This window comes from Sus scrofa, chromosome 15 (genome assembly GCF_054392235.1).
Source record: "Sus scrofa isolate SSC_HxYL_T2T_F1_AM1 chromosome 15, Sscrofa_HxYL_maternal_Yorkshire_Landrace_v2.0, whole genome shotgun sequence".
In the NCBI taxonomy this organism is placed as follows: Eukaryota; Metazoa; Chordata; class Mammalia; order Artiodactyla; family Suidae; genus Sus; species Sus scrofa.
In genome coordinates, this window is record NC_139397.1 from 47,212,784 (window position 1) to 47,234,385 (window position 21,602).

At 47.9% G+C, this 21,602-nt stretch overlaps 1 protein-coding gene across 18 annotated transcripts in view; it reads left to right on the forward strand.

Annotated features, from left to right (window-relative positions):
* Positions 1 to 21,602, forward strand: part of DLGAP2 (DLG associated protein 2) — a 666,739-nt gene that overhangs the window by 593,940 nt on the left and 51,197 nt on the right. For all 18 annotated transcript variants that reach the window (XM_084998159.1, XM_084998164.1, XM_021074622.2 and 15 more), the window contains 2 exon segments: positions 15,306 to 15,453; positions 18,685 to 18,904. In XM_084998159.1, coding sequence (XP_084854285.1) covers positions 15,306 to 15,453; positions 18,685 to 18,904 — 368 coding nt within the window.

The window sequence follows — 21,602 nt, forward strand, 5'->3', positions numbered from 1 at the left end:
AGTTGTCATTAAACATTGCAATAGTAAAAGAACTCTTTCTCCTTAAGTAGCTTGTACCTCTTACTTTATAGAGTGGTAGGTAATCAAATATTTAACTATAAAATCAGCAGTCAGAAAATATAATGGAGTGAGAAAATGGAAATACATATTTAATGGCTGCAGTGATATTTAATTTCAAGCACTTACAGGGAAAATATTGGAACAAAGCCAGCTCTTGAGGGCAGAACGGAATGTCTCCCCTCCCCCCTACACACGCCCCTCCCCCTGCAAATGCCCCTCCCCCTGCCCACACCCCTGACATGGCATTTATCTGGTTTTCTACTGGTCTCACTCTAAGCCCTTGCAAGCAGAGATCACATGTTAGTTACCAGACATGGAGTAAGTAGGTATTTGATAGTATTTGATGGGCTGAGTTGTTTATAAGGAAATTTTAACTGGGGCCAATTATGTGGGGTTATTAGTGGTAATTTTTACTATCACTTTGTGCTCTAGTCATCTCACTTGTTAGGCTAACAATTTTTAAAATTGTTCCTGAAGAGCCATTGAAGAATTTCAAGTAAATTAGCAGTTTCTGTTCCAGAAAGATCGCTCCGACTGTGTGGACACAGTGAGGCGTCTCTCAGGGCACGCAGGTGAAGTGTGAGACTCCGTGAGACATGGCAGTGGGAGCACAGGAAATGAGTGGGAAAGCAGACGCATTAGGGGCAGAGGTGGACAAAAGGAGCAGGCAGAAAGGACCCCAAGGCTGTGACTTGGGCGGGTTGGTAGTGTCTTTCAACAAGAAGGGGGCCTGGAAACAGGGGCAGATATAAGGGTTGTGCTGAGTTTGGCCTTGGGCAGACTGAGTTTAAGGTGGCAGAGGGGAGTAGCCGCTGCGTCCTGATGACCAGGGAGAGCATCAGTGGTTGGTGCCCCAGCCCCCCGAGGATGCAGACCCCCCAGATCCACCCTGCCCACCCTCTCTGCTTCTGGGCTGGGGCACCTGATGGGGGCCTGTGAGAGAGACGCAGATTGTAGCCTGAGGGAGCCCCAGGGGCCAAAACTAGGAAACTCTGAGTGACAGAATAAATCATAATAATTGCAATCCACAAGCCAAAAGAAGTACCCATGAGTCCATATGGATACCTGCAAAGTACTGATAAATAAGCGACTGGGGAAGCAAGACAGTTCTCTCTGCAGTAGAACTTCTGTGTAGGAGGATTGGGGGAAAGAAGAGCACACATGGGCCAGCAGCACCATGTTAACTGCTGAGCAGAGGCTCTTGGGTACAGAACCTCAAAATATCTGCCTGCAAGGCGGGTATTAGCAGCCAAGGGAACAGTAGAAACTTCCCAGTGGAGAACCCAGCAGACTGCCCCCCACCCCCCAACCAGGTAACTAGAATTAAATCAACCCTGAGACACCAGGGCATCATACACCCTGGATATGACATAGGGACATCACTTCTGAGGTGTTCCCACCAGAAAGCATCACCTCCATGTGACCCTGGCAAAGAGCACACCCCTGCATGGGGCAGTTTCCTTGACAAGTGATGACACTCTTCAACCCCGTCATGGCAAACGGGGCACAGGGGAATGTACAGGTCAGAAGGGGATTAGGAACCAGGACAACCCCATGCAGCCTGGGATCCTGGGAAGGCCGCTGGAAGTGGAAAGATCAGCACTGGGAAAGTGGTCACCTTATAGAGAGTTCTGATTTCCTGGTGTTTCTAATTAAAGCACAGGATGTAAGATGTTAACACTGAGAAGAGCTGGGTGAAGGGATGTGGGTCCAAAAGTATTGCAAAGTAAAGAGTTAGCTAACTAAAAATTTGGTTATTGACCTCCATCATTTCCAAGAAATGGAAATACACAGGTCACATTCTGTGACGGCAATGTAATAAAACTGAGAAATAAATGTTCAAAATAGAACCCCCAAAATACAACTAGAGGAAACAAGGAAGTCCCACCACCTGGACTGTGCTGTCTCCCCCTCCCCGCTCCACGTCCGTTGGGTCGAGCTCTGTCACACCCTGAGCCTGTCCACACCCCCCATGCAAATTATTCTGACTCCTGGCTGGACCATCGTGGTGACTCTCACCCCCTGGTCCCCTTGCTTCAGACCTTGACCCACCACCATCCGCCTCCACACAGCCCCTGTAAACACAGATTGATTAGTTAGTGACACGCCGTGGCTGATGTGCCCCTGGATTTGGGTCTTTCTGTAGGAACTCCGCCACCAATGCACAGACCTCAGGCTGTGTCTGAGCAAGACTCTAGCTTTGGAAGCAGAAGGCAAAGGGGGCAGCATGCTGACCGGTAAAACCAGGGCTGGACCCAGCCTAGCTGTGTCCACAGAGGCCTAGGCAGCGTCCCGCAGACTTGCTGCCTCGCTCTGCTTTGCTGTGCGTTGGCTGCGTGCAGATGCTCCCAGGCAAAGCAGGAAGGCCACCGGACAGTCCAGACTGACTGCCCAGCTCAGTGCCTGAGGCAGCAGGAAGCCTCCTCTTCTCAACACCAGTGGCGGCTCCTACGATGCGCCAGGCCCCGTTAGGTGCTCTAGAAACACAGGGAACAAACAGACAGGAAGCCCAGCCCTCACAGGCCTCAGGCTCCATCAGAGGGCGATGGACTGCAGACACGATAACTAACCAACAATGATGGGTGACAGTGTTGCCTGTCAGAGGAGGACAGTGACTGGAGTCAAGGGTCCAGGGACCTGCAGGGTGGGGATGTGGGCAGCCTGGGAGGGGGTGGCAGCGTGGGTGGCTTGGTCAGGGAGGGCTTCCGGGGAAGACAACATGTGCAGGGGGAGGTGGTGTGTGGTGTCTGAGAAGGGAGAGGCTGGTGGGGGAAACAGGGCGGCCAGGCTGGAATAACAGCCAAGAAGGGGAGGGTCGGGCAGGAGGGTAGATGACATCTGGCCCATTGTCCATGTGATATAAACCCAGCTTGGCATGACTTTGAGGGACAGAAGAGCCAGTGGTGCTGAGGAAAAATGTCATCCATGAGCCTGATTGGAGCAGGGAGGCCGACTTTATCCTGGACCCCATGGGGGTTGCAGGGGGAAAGGCTGGGCTGACCCTGAACACAAGGACGGGGCAGGGGGGGTTGGTCACAGCCTGAGACAGGCGGGGTTACAGGTGAAAACCTCTAAGGGAACATCAGGGCTGGGGCTTGTGACCAGGCCAACTCCCAGGATCCTGCTGCAGGGGTGTGTGGTCGGACCACCCAGGGCCGACCACTGGGAGGAGCAGAGAGCAGCGGGGTGGTGGGTAGATTGGGGCTTCAACTCAGCAGGACTCTCAGGCGGGGCTAGGCCGGCACTGGGGGGCCCGAGCGTGGTCTGTGGAGGAGAGGAGGGTCTTGCCCAGCGGTGCTGCTCTGGGTGGAAGTTAGGTGAGTCTCAAGGCGGGGGCTGTTTAGGGCAGCACCCAGCCTGCCTGGTCAGATGGCGGAGGCCACCCGCAGGGCAGACACACCAGGCGCCAGGGGCTCAGATTCAGGGAGTGTTTTGAGAGTCAAGGAGCAGAATTTCCTGAGAAAGCCCCCGTGTTTGCGGTAACCCTTCGGGATAAGCTGGGGCGGCAGGCTGTCTCCACCAGGCTACCTGGTCGCTCACACTAGAACCTCTGGGTTTTCCATTTTCTTCCAACTTTCCTTCATCTGCCTTCCTTTTGCCAACACATGATGAAGGAGTAATTAGCTGTGGACTGTGTTCTGTGATCCCCACAATCCAGAACTAGTTAGGGCTTTGTCGTCACCCTGAGGCAGCCTCTCCCCGAGGCCTGACCTCCCAGGACGTGTGGCTGGTTCTGTTTCACTTCACAGTAGCTGTCACCTGGTAAACCAGTAGTTAATACATGGTGACAAAACAACTATAATGGAAAAAAGAAAAATCATATATAAATAAATAAGTATAATACATGGTAACAAGTTAATTGATGGTAACTAACCATCAAATGTACTCGTTAACGTGTTGATGGAATTAGCTCATTATTGAATCCGCTATTACCTATAAACTGGGTAGGTTGGTTAGTCTGACCAGCAGCATCTGCTTAGTCCTGTTTGGCGGCTTCTTCTGAGTGTTTGAGTTGTTTTGTGGGGACGTGGAAGGCCGGCCACGACCATGCACCCTCTCCCAGCAGGCGCTTAGCCCTTCCCTGAAGGCAAGGGCCTGTCCCACCCACACGCCCTCCTCCTGGCCTGGTGGTAAAACCTGGAGCCTGAAGATGCGGTGGGCAAAGCAGGTGTGACAATCCTGTCACTGATCTGGTGTCCTGTTTGCACACACCAGGATGGATGGCAGTGGAGGGCCTGTCCGCCCTGCTTCCCACGCTGTCTCCCCACGTGGATGGGGCACCATGCCCAGCCTGGCTGCACACATTTCCTGTCGTGTGGTTGTTTGTCTAAGAAACCAGGCCTGGGGGGGCTAGGACGCTTCCAAGCCAGGCTCCCTATTCCCTCTGTGTCCTCTGGGCAGGAAACTGCTGTTCAGTGTTTGACTGTTTAATATTTGATGAGATCCAGGGCAAGTCATTAAACTCAGGTCTCCTTAGAGGTGTTCCTGACCCTGCCTCCCCGCTTCCCACAGCCCATTTCTGCATCTCCACCTCCCCTGAGTAAAGGGTCCCACGGCCATGCCTCCATCCTCAGTGCCCAGAGATGCGAAGCAAAATACCACACAGAGGAGCAGCCAGCCACTTTAGGCTCAGATGCACATGGCCAGTGTCTGAGTGGATTCAGGCTTCCCCCAGGAAACAAGGATGCGGATGGAGGCCTGTCTCCCAACAGCCTCTTCATGAGTGTTTATTATTATCTGTGGATAAAACAGATGAAACCCAAATTCTCTAAGAACTCTCCCCTCGGATCTCAGAAGAGCTGAGTTTCTCGGTGGGTCGTGTCCATACACCACCTGCAGAGTCACCTAGTTTGGATTTGGGGCTGACCATCCCCTTCTAAATCCATCTCCGGAATGTGACCTAAGAATCTACATTATTCGCAGGCACATTTTTTTTTTTTTTAATTTTCCCACTGTACAGCAAGGGGGTCAGGTTATCCTTACATGTATACATTGCAATTACAGTTTTTCCCCCACCCTTTCTTCTGTTGCAACATGAGTATCTAGACATAGTTCTCAATGCTATTCAGCGGGATCTCCTTGTAAATCTATTCTAAGTTGTGTCTGATAAGCCCAAGCTCCCGATCCCTCCCACTCCCTCCCCCTCCCATCAGGCAGCCACAAGTCTCTTCTCCAAGTTCGCAGGCACATTTTGATACAGGCTAGCACTTGTGAAAACCATCCAATGGATGTTTTCCTGTTGCCCCGACACTAGCCTTTAATATAAACTGGCAACTGTCAGAAATTTTAATAACAGAAAAGCTATTTACTTGCTTAAAAAACAATGCCGAACACAGAAGAGGGCATAGAGAGAGATAGTAACGAAAGGATCTCAGGCCACAGGAAAGTTCCCTGCATTCGCCTCCTATGAACAGTAACCAGGCGGAACCCTGGGCGGGGGCTGCACGATTGGAGCCTGGTGGGTCCTCCATGGGCTCCTGATGGGACAAGATCAGTACCCACAGTCACCTCTGTCTTCCAGGCCCTCCTAAGAGAAGTGGGCAGGGTTTGTGACTCTGATTCTGAATTCACTCTCAGGACCCCAGCTAAGAGCCTGGGGAAGGTCTAGTCTTTGCTTTCATTCTCCAGGAAGAAGCACATCTACGACCTGCTCAGCTCCACACGGTGAGGGGGTGCAACGGAGATTCAGACCCATATTCAGGGCTCATGACTTCACACCCTCTTCTCAGGCCCCTCCCTCTTTGGGGTGGGGAGTGCTGGAGGTTTTCATGGGGAGCTGGAAACGCTCCCTCCCTCGCATCTCTGTCTCCCTTTTTGTGGGTGAGGAAATGCAGGTCCTTTCAGAGGAGAAGGATTTAACAACCTTGAGAAGGAAGCCATTTCCATATTCTCCAGAGGTTTTTTTCTCACAGCTTGGAAAGCGGATGACAGAATTCTCCCCCAAATCACAAATCTGATGATCCCTTGAGACCAGCCCAGACTTTAGAAACTTTCTCCATCCTTGTTTGCCTAAAACATCTCTTCAGGTTAAGATTTTTTTCATTTAGAGTCTGATATTTAGCGCTCTGCTCATTTCAGTGGTCACCTGCACCTCCACCCCACCCCACCCCCGAATCCTTGCCAGCTTGATGTTGTCTTATCTCAGGGGGACACGGAGCACGAGCCCTTTGGTGACTCTGGGCCCTGAGTCAGCGATGGGGCCAGAACCAAAGCTGGCAGCCCTCCGCTCTGGGAGAAGACTGTTATGTGGTTTGGTGTTCATCAGAACTATTAGCTTATCACACAGTTGTAATAATCCATTGCAGATTTGTAAAAATAGGCATATAGTACCAAAGTGACAGGTGCAAGCTTTGGAGGCAGTGATCTTCATGCAGAATCTGAACCACGTCACCTGCTTAGTGACCTCTCAGGAAGGGTCTTGTGCCTTCTTGCAACAAAATAGCTTATCATTGCTTCCTCAGAGAATCACAGCCAGCAGCGTGGAGATGTGGGAGGTCCCTTACTGTTGTCAACTGTGTCGCCTCAGGGCCTCCCCTCCTGCTAAGGACACCCAGGGAGGAACACTGTAAACTGGCAAGTGGGATCAGCTGATTTTTGAGAATTCCTCCCAAATAGTCGTTGCAAACATACATTTCATTTCAATTTACGAGTGACGTAGGACTAAATATAGTCCTTTTCATGTCTAATTCCGAACAGCTTTATTAGGTATAATTTATAGACTGTCATTCCGTCCACTTGAAGTTAAACAATTCAGTGGCTTTCAGTACATTGTGGTCAATGTTCAAACATTCTTCACACTGAAAGACACCCCATACGTGACAGGAGCCACTCCCGAGCTCCCCCTCTGCACTTTGAGTAGTGCTTCCTGTACACACAGGTTAGCGGGTTCTGGACATTTCACAGACGTGGACTCTACACCCCCACATGGCCTTGGTGCCCGGCCTCTTGTCTTTGGCATGTTTCTGAGGTTCCTCCATGTGGAGGTGAGTGTCAGCACTTCATCTCCTAACGGCTGAAAAATAGCCCATCTTGGGGCTTCATCACCATTTATCTGTTGAGGCCCTTGACTTGTTTCCCCTTCGAGCCTATTAGGAGTCATTCTGCCTGAAGTTGTCACACAAGCTTGTGTTTGCTTCTCTCACACCCAGGGGCAGGGCTGCTGGGTCATTTGGGAAGGTCACATGTCACCTTTGGAGGAGCTCTCAGACTGTTTTTACAGAGGCTGAACCTCATCTACTACTGAATATAAATTTCAATGTATTCTATACTGTACTGTGCTGTATGTATAAATACACAAGTATGTGTATGACATTTATCCCTCACTTTAAATTTTTATTTTCTTATTTATATCCATTGCTTTAATCTCTGAGAGCTTATAGGCACATAACTTTGTAATTAGAGCAGATTTTTTTCATGAACCTTGATACATTTACATCCATTGATGTTGAGAGAATGTCAGAACATGGAGGATAAAAAAATTGGAGCTTTTCCCTTTTTTCTGTTTTGCAAATAAGTTCATTTGCATCGCTTTTATTAAATTCCACATATAAGTGATATCATATGATGTTTGTCGTTGTCTGACTTACTTCACTTAGTATGATACTCTCTAGTGGCCTCCATGTTGCTGCAAATGGCATTATCTTGTTCTTTTTCATGGCTAAGTAGTATTCCATTGTCTGTACTACATTCTCTTTGTCCATTCATTGCTGATGGACACATAAATTGTTTCTGTGTCTTGGCTCTTGTGAATACTGCTGCAGTGAACATTGGGGGTGCATGTATCTTTTCAAACTACAATTTCCTCCAGATAGAAGCCCAGGAGTGGGATTGCTGCACCATATGTTTGTAGACTTTCTGATGATGGCTCTTCTGACTGGTATGAGGTGGTCTTTCACTGTACCTTTGATATTCATTTCTCTAAGAATTAGTGATGTTGAGCATCTTTTCTTGTGCTGGAGCTTTTCCTTAACCCTTATCATTCATTCTGATTTTTCAATCTCTCTACTTTCCTTAAATCTAGATTTCCTGGAATCTAGTTCATTCTCCTTTTTTTGCCATCTTTTCCTTAAAGGCATTTCAGAAGTTTTACTCTAAGGCAACTTGAATGGAGAGAAAAAGGATTTTTAGAAAGACACTGGGTCTCTTTAAATATATCCTTTGGAAAATCGAATTCTATTAAAATTTATGTGCTGCCCAGACAGCTCCTTGAGAGCAAGGGCGAGGATTCAATCATCTTGTTTCTGTCCTTGGTGCCCAATAAATGGTAGATGAATGACTCATTTTGCTGGGTAAACATATTTGGAGGAGCGTTTTAGCATGAAAAAACGTCTCCGAGGAGGCGTTGTTGTGCTTTGGTCCTTCCTGGTAATGCCGTTCTCCAGGCCTCTGCGTCCCTCTCTGTTTATGTGGGCTCTGTGTACACGGGTCACAGTGCTGGCCTCATTTTGTGTCCCTTTGGAAAAATAAATTATAGTCGAAGATGTTAGCAAATTGGATTTCAAAGAGTAAACCTCAGAAATGCTGAATGTCAAAGGTTGAAATGGTTACATTCAACAATTCCCAGTGCGCATATCACCGGGAAGGCCAATGTTTGTGATGTGTGATGGAACAGGTTTTGGGATCCACAGCGTTTTCAGGAAAATGGGGCTGAGGGGCCTTTCAGTGGAGCCGGATGGACCTTAAGAACGCTGCTCCCAAATAAGCCAGCATACAGATTTAATCATGAACATGCTTCAAACAAAATAAAATTAAAAAAAAAAAAAAAAAAGAACGCTGCTCCCTGTAAATCCAGGTGTGAGAGCCTGGCGCCCAGGAAACAGCTTCGGACTCACACACAGGACTTAGAGGGTCATAAGCTCAAGAACAGGCTCATTAAACAAGTGGAAAGGGAGGTCCCATCGTGGCTCAGTGGTTAACAAATCCAACTAGGAACCAGGAGGTTGCGGGTTCGATCCCTGGCCTTGCTCAGCAGGTTAAGGATCTGGCATTGCCATGAGCTGTGGTATAGGCTGAAGACACTGCTCGGATCCTGTATTGCTTTGGCTGTGGTATAGGCAGGCAGCTACAGCTCCGATTAGACCCCTAGCCTGGGAACCTCCATGTGCCACAGGTGTAGTCCTAGAAAAGACAAAAAAATAAATAAAATAAGATAAAATAATTAAAAAATAAAAAATAAAATAAACAAGTGGAAAGGAAATGTATGAAAAATAAGGGATATCCGAGAATCTCCAGCAGAAAAAGCGCCTTGCTCAGAACTGCTCTTGTGAAGCCAGGAATCGCCACCTGCCTGTGCAAACACCTCGCAGTTGTCCACACCCCAGCTGGACAGGGGACCCGCCCTCTGAACTCCCGCCACACACCTTGTAACAAGGTGCTTCGGCTGCCACGGAGGCCGTTAGCATGGCTCCTGCTCTGCGATCAGCCTTGACCCCGGGTCTGGGGAAAGCATCTTTCAGAGATCAGACGAATGTGGGTACGGGCCCGGCCCTGCTCTAAGCAAGACTGAGCATGCAAGTAGTTAACATGCAGTCCTGCAGTTAGCATCCGCTCCCCCCCCAAAAAAAAAAAAAAACCAGACGACAGCTAGAGAATTGAGCCAGCAGCAAGCCAAGCAGGGGACAAAGGCCCACCACCGCACAATGTGAAAATAAACTCCTGAGGAAGAGTCCTGGGGAAGGAACTGTCCCGCAATCAACGGTCATACACTCCTGAGAGTATTGTTTATGAGCTAGAAATCTGTTTGAGGCGTGTAGCTGTCAATTCACTCTACATGTATGAGGTATAAGACCCTTCCCCGCTGAGAACTATAGACATTGCTCCAAGTAGTTAAAGGAGACCAACATAAAAGGAGAGAGAATCTGTGATGGAAACCACCATGTTGCCATGGTGTTAACTCTCCCCAGATCGAGGTGTAGTTGCAATGTCACCTCAGTCAAAACTGATGCAATTCAGAGCAACCTCAGTTTTCAGGGAAACTGACAGGAAGATTCTAAAATGTGTGTGTGGAGTTCCCGACGTGGCACAGCAGAAACGAATCCGACTAGGAACCATGAGGTTGCAGGTTGGATCCCTGGCCTCTCTCAGTGGGTTAAGGATCTGGCATTGCCGTGAGCTGTGGTGTAGGTCACAGATGCAGCTCAGATCTGGCGTTGCTGTGGCTCTGGCGTAGGCAGGCATTTGTAGCTCCAGTTAGACCCTTCGCCTCGGAACCTCCACATGCCTCAGGTATGGTCCGAAAAAGACCAAAAATAAAAATAAAATTAATAAAATATAATAAAATGTGTGTGAAAATGCAAAGGACCTTTGAAGAGCCAAATCAATCTTGGTAAAGGAGAACAAAGTTGGACCACTCCCTGTATCTGATTTTTCCCCTGGTCCCAGCCCTGGAACCAGCTGTCTCTTCAAGATCCCTGTTTCCTTTTAGGAGAATGGATTTAGAAGCCAAGATCTGGGCCCTGGGTGTGCTCACTGCCAGCTCCCTCAGCAGGCAGAGCTCGTATACACACATGCATCTACAAATCTTTATGTTCTCTGCCGTCTGCAGATGTCTCTAACTGTAATCTAATACAGCATGGCTCGTTCCAGCTTTTCTCCCCCACCTTGGTTGTCTGTACAAGATATTTTAAAATTTCTGTAGTGACATCCTCTTTGAACCATGGTTGTCTAGAACCAGAGTTGCTTGCAACACTGTTCTTTAACTTTCAAATATTTGGGGATTTTCCAGAAATGTGTCTGTTATTGATTTCTAGTTTGGCTTATTATGATCCCATAACATAGTTTGTATGATTTCTCTTCTCTCAACTTTGTTAAGGTTGTTTCATGACCCAGAATATAGTCTCTGTTGGTGAATATCCAAAGGGCAGTCACTCAGAAAACCATGGATTATGTTTCTATGAACTAGTGACAATCTGCTCTCAAGACAGAGTGTTGGCAGAATAGACTGGGGTTTCTCGACCTGAGTACTACTGATTCTTGGGGCCAGAGACTCATTTAGTTGAGGGCTATCTCAACTCTCTAGAATTTTAGCAGCATCTCTGTCCTCTCCCCACTAGGAGATAACAGCACCTACCCCAAGTTGTGACAACAAAATACCTCCTGGCATTGCCATTTGTCCCTCGGGAAATGAAATGTCTCAGGTTAAGGACTACTCACATAGAATAACTCAGTGTCACAGAAGAGTGACTCTAACCAGCATATTTTAAAACTTCTGCTCATCGAAAGACTCCAATAAGAAAATTGGAAGGCAGGCCACAGAAAGGAATATATCCAAAATGCATATCTGACAACGGATTTGAAGACAGAATAAAGAACTCCTACAAAACGAAACTCTAGACCAATAACCCAATTAAAAATGGGAAAAAATTTGAAAAGTCACTTCACAAAATAAGATATGCAAATAACCAGTCATCAGACTATCAGTCATCCTGAAAACGAAGAGTAAACTTGAATGAGACACCACTTTACTTCCACTACAATAGCTTTGCTTGGGGAGGGTGACAGCACAGGGTGCTGCTGAGGATGTGGGTGGAGGTTACAGAGAAGATGCGTCTGTCAGAACTCAGGAGTCGTATGCGTGAGATCTCTGCTTTTCACATGTCGATTCCATCTCAACAAAAATGTAGTGGTATTTATTTTTCTGTTCCTTGAGTTCTATTTTAGAAAAAAAAAAAAGTTCTTTCTGATGACTTCATTTAGATGTGTTCTTTTCCCAGAAAAGCAAACAGTTGAAATACTTTGTTCGGACAAAATCTGGCACGGAAAACTGAGGGCTCCCTCTAAGCAGCCCCCCCGTCAACATCCCCCCAGGTGTGTCCCAAGATGTTTCTACCAAACTCCGCAGACAAACCCTGGGAACTGGGCCCCATTGTCCGGCCAGGCCTTCTGAGGGTGAACTGACGATAATGACTGCTGAGACTACGCGGCTCCCACCACGGTCCAGGCACCTCCCTAGGTGCCATCCATCATGTTCTTCCTTAGCGTTCACTGGACTCTGAGTTAGTCCCAAGGCTGTTGCCCTCATTTTGCAGACGCTCAGAGAAACCACATAACTTGTCCAGAATGACACGTTAGCAGGAGATTCAGCCAGGATTTGAACCCAGAAAGATTTCACATACATAAGTCCACCCGAGTCCAAACTGCTCTGTTGACCAAAAAAAAAAAAAAAAAAAAAAACCCTGCATAAATGTAAAATTGGGTGACAAAAGGGTGGTTTATTTTGTCTAAATATCCAGGTATATATATATGGATCCGAATAGCTGACTGCAATGGCCTGGTGAGGTATGTGTTTTGTTTTGCAAAGAGGTTGGTGAGCGTACAATCCAGCCAACAACCCTGACCCGGTTTGCAGATGGAAGAAAAAGGTAGAAAGCTGGAAACCTCCTTTCTACAACTCTTTTTTCACTCCTACAGTGTTCTGAAATAGACTTCCAGTCTCATTTATGTGTATATGACTGTCTGATGTGGGCATCATTTGGAAGAGAAGAGAACCAGAAAAAAATATGTTCATGCTATTCTAGAAAACTTTTTGTGGTTTCCTCTTAAAAATTTCTGAGCTGCCAGAAGATCTGTATGTGAAAATGTGTTCCATGCCTGAGAAGGGATTATGATTGGGGAGGGGGTTGGGGGGATTTGGAGGAAATTTCAATGCCATTGATTCCTGAGGGCATCTCTGAGGAAGAGCAAGGGTGTCCTTTTGGGAGGGGTCAGCCTGGCCCCTGATCCACGTGGGAGGGGCAGCCCCAGCCCCTCTGCCCTCAGCTGCACCTCCCAGTCCCAGCTTCCCATGGTGTCCTGTCTCTGAGTTGTGATTTGTGACAGGATCTTAGAAGATGCTAAGCCCTTAAAAAATAATTGTACTAAGCTTAATGAAGCAGGAATTGGGTTTTTAAACTATTTAAAAGATTTGCTTATAGAGGATAGGCCTCTGGGGCCTCGGCTCCTGTGACTCAGCAGCTTAGATCTTGGAGCTAAAAGTGGGAGTTCTGGGGCCTGAACAGATGCGCCTCAGTGCCCCCATTTGCACGGCAAAATCACTACCTGCCCTGCCAGGACCGAATGGGTTAGACCCTTCACGTGCTTACGGATCTAGTATAACCGTGTGTAAACTTGAACTGTTGTTGAGTCTGTGTTTAAAAAGAAACAGTGTGATTAGCTTTTTGTAGAGGCAATTCTTCTTTAAGTGGCTACCCAGTGCTGGAATAAAGAGAGCACTTGTTGAGAGTAGAAAACATATTTGAACTAAACTTGAACATATCTGAAAGTAAACCGTGTGTGGCTGCCACTCAACCACCACCAAAGGGGCTGTGGTTTGCTGTGGTTCTGAGGCCCCCCCAGACACAGGCTCTCGGCTGGAAATTTGGAGACAGAAAGAAGACACAGGCCTTTTTTTAAGCCCTTCTCAGAACTTTAATTCGAGAATGTTAAAACGGTGAAAAGTTGGTAATCAGGAAGGAAAGCTATTATATGGGAAGAAACTAAGATGAAAGTGCTAACGGGTAGCAGTTTGCAGTGTGAAGTCAGCAATTTCAAGGAAACACAGGAGAGGGGAACCCAGAAAGTTTTCTCTTTTGCAAAAGCCAACATGAGGCCAGAAGCTCGAGAGTCCAGACAGCCCCCCACCCCCGAGGCTGGACGCTCAGGCCCCTGCATGCGGCACTGGACCGAACACAGTGCAGGGGATGCAAATGGAGGTCACAGGTCACATCCTAGCCAGCCTGCCCCAGGCCCTGGCCGTGGGTGCTGGGCATTATCACACACCTGCCTGACTCCAGCCCAGACTCCCTTCCTCCCAAGGCAGTGGGGGTGACCTGGAGTCCGGCAGAGACCCAGACCTCTTTTCCTGCCAAGATCAGAACTGGCTCCAAGCTCATGTCTCTCCATTTGCCTTCCTTTTTGTCTTTTCAAGTGGGGAGGAAGGAGGAGCTGGAAGGAGCTCCTGCAAGAGCTTGTACACTTGATTTTAAAACAACAACAAAAAATTTAAACAAAAATTAGTATTATTATAATTTATAATATAAATTTTATTCTATTTCTATCTAAACACACCTATTACTAGTTTTACCCAAAATAATGGCTTTATAACAAATGGCCCTCACTTAAACTTAAACTTATCATCAAGCCCAATTTTTTCCTCAGCTGCCCGATTTCTAAAGTAAATCACAGGGAAAACAATTTATACCAATAGTTCACTTTGAAAACAAGTAACATACTTTGGCCAAATATAGAGTCAGAATTAGCAATCTAATATTTACACACATTTTTATACAGGCCTATATAGTGATCATAGGCCACTGTGATCCAAAATAGGAAAAAGAATACATTATTTTTGCCCACGTTATTCCAGCTCTGGGTCAAATAGAGTGAATTCTTATTATATTGTGGAAAGATTGTCACCAAAACTTGAAAGCAGTTCGATTAGCCAGAAATGTAAGCTAAGCTGAACCTCCCATCTGCCAAACCCCCCCAAGGTTTTCCCATAATTTTAACATGTTACAAAATAACAGAGAAGCTGGAGGCCATTGAATTTTAAGGCTGTTTGGAAAATATGATCATACTGATAAGAAAATGCATTTGATCTCAGTCTGCTGTCTGCCCCTGTTGTGTAATCTAGATAACTTTGTGTAAGTTCAAACTGAAGGCAAGCCTTTGATTTCTTTTTATTTTCTTTTATTTTTCTGAGCGTATCAAGCTGCCAAAAGCTACCATGACTTTTATGGAACTCATAGGTTTTTGAGCCAAGTTCCTTACCATGCTATGTGAGTTACCCACGCCGTTAGCACTTTTTTTTTTTTTTCCAGTATGGAATGGCCCTCATTTCACTTCCTGGTCAGGAAACATCAGGTTTCATCACTGTGCTGTACACCTGAAAATAACACAATATTGTTAATCAGCTATACTTCAATTTTTAAACGTTAAAAAATAATAAATAAAAACTCAGGTTTCAGAGGTTCCCTGATCGCACAGCAGGTTAAGGATCCATCATTGTTCCATCATTGCTCAGGTCTCTGCTGTGGCGCAGGTGCAATCCCTGGCCTGGGAATGTCCTGTGCCATGGGCACAGCCAAAACAAAAAAAAAATATCCAGGTTTCAAAGCAAGTCGGTGGCCTCCAGGTGGCTTTTGAGGAAATCAGCTCCCGTGAGTGTCCACAGGAGCACTGACAGGAGGCAGGATGAGAGTTGGCAGCAGCCTCGGGGAACGTGGCTCAGTGATGCTCACCAGCGCCTCTTCTCTCCTCTCTCTCTGTAGCCAGAGCTACCTGCAGGCTGCCAGCGACGGGCCTGCCGGCCACAGCCTGGACCCCCCTGCCAACTACAACTCCCCGAAGTTCCGCTCCCGGAACCAGAGCTACATGAGAGCCGTCAGCACCCTGAGCCAGGCCAGCTGCGTGAGCCAGGTGGGACCCCTGCCCCCCACCTGCCTGTCCCCTCTCAACCCTGCAGGGAACCAGCAGCCTGGTGTGTTCAGTTCCTGTGTACATATGCCCGCAAGTGGGAGTGCTGGCACCCCGGGAGGTCTAGCTGTAACCTTGTGAGGACCTCCTAGAAGGTTCCCCACAGCGACTGCACCATTTTCCAGCCCCAGCAGCTGTTCCCAAGGTCCCAGTGTCCCCACACCCCCACTGCCCTGCTTGTCTTGTGATGTCATCAGTCCTAATCCTGAGAAGGCCACCCTCCGCTGTATGGAGAGTGCAGGGAGCTCTGCCATCAACAGGACAGTCACCTTCCTCACGAGTTTCCCAGTTTTCTCTTCTTTGGTCTCTCGAGCCCACACAGTCTAGAGGCAGGTTAGGTGCTTATCTGCCTTTATAGTTCACAGGACCACACTGATGACTCCCCACTGGCTTAGCATCCTCCTGGCACATCTTCAGAGGGGCTGAGCCGTGCTTTGAGTTTCAGAGTAAAATACTCACTTTTGCAAAACCCCTTTGAGCTGGTGAACAAACCAGCCCTCAGAGAACAGGTTATTTCAACTCCTGCCTAGACCAGTGTGAGATCCTTCTCAGCCGTGTATTTGTTTGGGGAGAAAAGTCACCTCATTTCTAGAACCTCTCTGATGAGTTTTGTAGCTGGAAGCAGAAGCCTTGGTCCTTGTGAAGTGTCCATCACTGTTCGTGAGATGCACCTTCAGGCTTGATGGTGCCTCTTCCCCAAGAAGCTCCAGGAGCAGGGTGGGCTCGCAGGAAGGGATCCGCCGAAATCCTGCATCCAGAGCTGGTGGGCGCTGGCGACATCACTCAGTTTCTGGCATTTTCAGATTGTCTAACTTGGCTCTTTGACATAAACGACATAAAGAAATCTGAGACTTTTTTTTTCTTTTATCCTTTCTTTAAGGCCACACTCATGGCATACAGAGGTTCCCAGGCTAGGTGTCTAATAGGAGCTGTAGTTGCTGACCTACTCCAGAGCCACAGCAATGCCAGATCCAAGCCCCGTCTGTGACCTACACCATGGCTCATGGCAACATCAGATCCTTAACCCACTGAGCGAGGCCAGGGATAGAACCCATAACCTCATGGTTCCTAGTCGGATTTGTTTCCACTGCGCCATGACGGGAACTCCTGAGACTTTTTGATATAATTCCACATAAGGGAAAACTTAGCGTGAAAGGGATTTGTACTCCAGAAGATTTCATATTTCAAAGCAGCATGAGTGCCTTGTGTGCATTTCTCTCACCAGGTGCTCAAGGCTGTCATGATGGGTGGTCACCTCTGTCTTTGCCCTGAATTTGTCTGTCTCAACATCAGACACTCTTAAACTATTCAGACGAGTGCAGTCACCCATTAATTGTTCTCTCTAGTCTTTTCTGCTTGGACAACCTTAACATTCTCCTTCTTACACTGGGCTTTGGGCAGGCAATCCAGCCTTTCGATCCCTCACACCTTCCTCCTGGGTTCTACTCACTCCAATTGTCCAGTGAGAGGAAAGGAGCCATTATTCTAGCTCAGGAGGAAGCCAAGGTAGGAGCCAGGGAGTCAGGTGACAAGTCCCAGGTAGGAGAGGGAAACCAGGTGAGTATCCCAGACAGAAGCAGGGAATCACGTGAGGAGTGCCAGGCAGAAGTGGGGAGTCTATACATAGGTCTGCAATTAGAGGTGGGCAGAAGCTGTCTTCCCTATTGAAGGGGAAATCAGTATTTAGAGCAATACTTTTTACTTACCTGTCAGCATAACCTGGGGTGTCAGGAAATTAGGGGTGACATTTCAAGCCATGGAATGAATGATACAGGTGGTTGTGTTAGGCTGAGACCTGAGAGCATGCCTAGGCTGTAGGACCTGCTGGGAGGTGTGACTGAGGTGCTGAGAAGCAGAGGGCTTCAGAAAGAAGAGTCTACCTGCTCAGGGAGGCCAACCCAGATGTCGGGCCTCCCCCATAAGCCCAGGTGTCAGGCCCCTCCATAAGCCCCGGTGGGGGACAGTGGAGGCCCAGTCCATAAGGGCTGTCCTGGGGCCTCTGCCTGAGCCTGGGTTCTGCTCACACTGCCTCAACCCTCCCAGGAACCCCAGCCCCCAGTATCAGCATCACCACAGGCACCCCACACAGGCTTACATGTTAGCATAGAAGGTGCACCCAGGGTGCGCCCTAAATACAGGAGCAAGTACCCTCCCACCACAGGGTGAAAATCATCCCCCACCGCCTCTGCCCTCGAACCCTGGACCTCCTGCCCTCAGACCTGGAGCAGCTGTAGGTCCCCAGCGCGGTCTGGGCTCTTCATTCTTAAATTCCCATTCCTTCCCCACCTGGTGATCTTCAGCCTTGTCTTAGTGCTCGGTGTCACTTCACTGGACTTGCATTTAAAGCCTCTAGATTCGATTCATGGGAAACACACAAATATTGCCCCTTAAACTTCAGGAAAGAGAAGTTTTTCCGCCCTCGACCCCACATAGAGGCCAGGCCCCTGTGGGCACATCCAGTAAGTCCCCTCCCCGACCCGAAGCCTGATCATTTCTTCTTTAAATATAGTTGGAACTTTCAGGTCCCCAGGGTGACTCAATACCTAGAAATTAAATCTCAGGCTTGAAAATAACGACTTGACCTGCTGGGCCGTCAAATGCAGGGCGCTGCTCTCCCAGGCTAAGGAAGAGAAGCCACAGAGCTGGAATTTGGGTGATGCCCTTGTGTGTGGACAGAAACTCCACCTAGCAGTTGCATTCTCCTCTGGCCTCGGGCTTAGAACCCTGCCCAGCTGGAGGTTAGACTCCAGGATGCCCGGCAGATGCAAATAAAAGCAACTTGTGCTTCAGTGTGGTTTGTAAGCACAGCCTCCTGGCCTGGAGTGGGTGCTGCAAACAGCCCAGGACTTGACGGCGTCATGGGGAAACAGAAAGAGGAGAAATTGATATTATGAACAATGCACTGAGCTTCTAAACTCAGTCTCAAACGCAGAACTAGCGTCCAGTCATCCTTTAAAGCTTTGCCTTGAGGGGGTCCATATAATTTTAAGGACATCTTGGAATTGGCAGTTTACATTAGTGTTTTCTAAGAACTAGCCCAAGCTTACTGATTCTCAATGCTGATATTGGGTTGATTTTCTGGAAATGGAGGATGGTAGGTGGGGTGGTCTCTTGCCAGTGGCTGTGATAACCTTGGCTGGGTCTGGCCATCATCCGAGCTGTCGGTCATTTCAGATGAGTGAAGCGGAGATCAATGGGCAGTTCGAGTCCGTGTGTGAATCCGTCTTCAGCGAAGTGGAATCTCAGGCCATGGATGCCCTCGACCTCCCGGGATGCTTCCGAACCCGCAGCCACAGTTACCTTCGGGCCATCCAAGCTGGTTACTCCCAAGATGATGAATGTATTCCCATGATGACACCCTCCGACCTCGCCTCATCCATCAGACCCACGACAGGTAAAAGGACGCCCTGCTGACCGGGGGCGGGAGACAAGATGGTGGCGTTCAGGTGTGCATTTGCCTTTATCCTCAAAGTGTTGCCAGCATTTGGCCTCTGTCGGTGCCGAGTTGAAACTCAGAGACAGAGTTTTGGGCAAAGGAGAAAAAAATAGCTTTATTGCCTGGCCAGGAGGCAAAAGGAGAGTCACAGAAGACTAATGCCTTAAAGACTGTGCTCCCAACCCTTAGAATTGCAAGGAGTTTTATAGTAAAAAGGAGAAAAACAGGTTTTCAGAGAGGAATCAGGGATTGGGGCAAACATGCGTTCTTCTTTCTTTGGGGGAATCTTGGTCATCGAAGCTGGAGTCAGGAGATCCTGGACTGATCACGATGGTGGTCTTCTGGGTTGTTGCCTAGAATAACAGTACTTGCAAAAAGGGCATATTGATCAGAGATTAGAACGAACCAGGAAAGTTCCTAATAAGCTTTAACCCACAGGCAATTATGCTCAGGGTGCCTAATCTTTAGCTTACGGGTGCTTGTGTTTAGGGTGCAATTAAGCCAGGGAGAAGGACAAGGAAGGACTCTAAGCTGTTCAATTTCAAAGTATTCATTTCAAAAAGAAGCATAAGGAATCTAACTTTTCTCTCCTGGGTATGAGGCGCCTGCATCAGAAGGGGCGGGTCTCAGTTCCTTTCAAACGTTTGGGAACTTTTCCAGGTTGTATTTGTGATGTGGTCCCATTTGCCGTGGTGTTTTGAAGCATTTCTGTCAAAGACAACCTTTCTTTTTCTTAGAATGAAATCTGTTGGTTATCAGGTTTCTTTAAAATAGTCGACTAGAGTTTTAACATAGGAAACTACCTTATGTGCTGACACTTGGGAGGTGACTGTGAGTCTAATAGACCTGTAAAACTGCGGCTGATACGTGGTGACTCCAGGTCCTTCACTGTGGCATCCAGCCAGGTCTCTGCGGCCTGGCGAGCGGATCCATAAACACAATTCAGTGCCGCAGAGCAAACTGATCGTTAATGTAAATGCACTCATCATCTCAGGGCTGTGCAGGTTCAAGGTCACAGTTTCCTTCAGCTCTTAGGGAAAACCATATCCACCCCTTTGGAAATTTACCACCTAAACTAAATGTCACTGTCTGATATTTCACTGCACTATCATTATTTATATAACCGTGAATATACATGGCCTGGAGGAACGCATACAGCAGCGGTGATCAAAGTCTGCAGGGCCACAAGTAAAAGCCACACAGAGCAGCTCAGGAGCAAGCAGTGCTGTCAGTAGTGTAGGATCTGGAGCTGCAGATGTGCCGGGGGAATTAGGAACAGTTCTGGGAAGGACTGGGGAGAACCTGGCTCATGGGGGTCAGGGGTAAAGGCCAGATCAAAAAGGTCTGTGTCCCTTGTCCCCATGCCACGGACGGAGCTGGGTGTGTTTGAAGCCATTTAGCAGGACTTTGGAGTGATGACATGTAGTCACATGTAATCACAAGTTGCAGGCTCAAGCTGCTGCCCAAAACCTTCATCCTCACGGGCAGAGCCCGCAGCAGAGAGAGGGCAAAGGAGATTTGGATCTTGTCCTATCTCGCCATCCCACTAAGGTCTTGGCCGTGTTAGCTTTTCAGCTTTTCACTTCTCCGTTGTGTCTGAGAACAGTAGTAGCTCTGAATAACTGATCAGGGCAGCCTGAGGGTGAGCAATCAAAGGGCCGTGGGGTCTCCATGACCTTTTTTTGTGGTCTTGTGGTGCCCAAGCGGAGGTTAGCTGCTGAGCCTGGGGCCTCCCGTGGAAACACCGTGGGTCACAGTGGGCACTGTTCTGGGAGGCCAGCCCCACGGCTCCAGAGCCCAGGACCTGCTCCACTGTGGCTGTGAGGAGTGAGGGGCAGCCAGTGGGGCTTGGGCGACAGAGCTGAGCCTCCTCTTAGTGTCCTATTGTCCCTGCTCCTTCCCCTGGGGAGATCGGGGACCACCCCTCATGCTCTGCCTTTGTGGGGGGAAAAAACTATGAAAAATGAGCAAATTAGAAACTTAGGGGAGTATTGAGCCTACAATAATTGCATTTCTAAAAAACACAATTTAAGAGATAATTGCTGATATTCACCAATATTTGTCAAGCGTCTCTTATGAGCAAGTGACAATTAAGCACCCTCTTCGTCTTCAGAAATGCTGTGAAACAATAATTACCTAGAGAAAATGACTTCGTTGTTTATAGAGCTGTCATTCCAGAGAGAATAAAAAGAAAAACAGGTTTCACAGAGAAAATACAAGAACCAGTGCAGAACTCAGACTAAAATTTTAATTTATGTACATATCATTTTACCAAGCACATTTTTGTATTCCCAAAATGTACGCACCAAATAAATTACCCCCAAAAATGCTTCTCTTCAAAGTATCTACTGGATCTTGACCTAGTTATTTAATCAGAATTTCCTCTAGACTCTGTCAGAGGGTGGGGTGAGGTCCTTCCAAAGTTGGGGGCTGGTCTGGGAAATGAGAGAAGAGGTAGAAACTTTAGGAGAAATGTCCAGGGGGAATTGCAAGGTGCCTTTTTGAAGAAAAGTGGGACCAGAGGAATCGTTACCCCCGCCCTCCCCTGTTGGATTCTAAGCATTTTGTAAATTCAGTATCTATAACATTTCTTCCCTAAATAGACTTGAGGTGGCATGCAACCATAAGACTGTGAAAAATACCAAAGAAAAGAAAA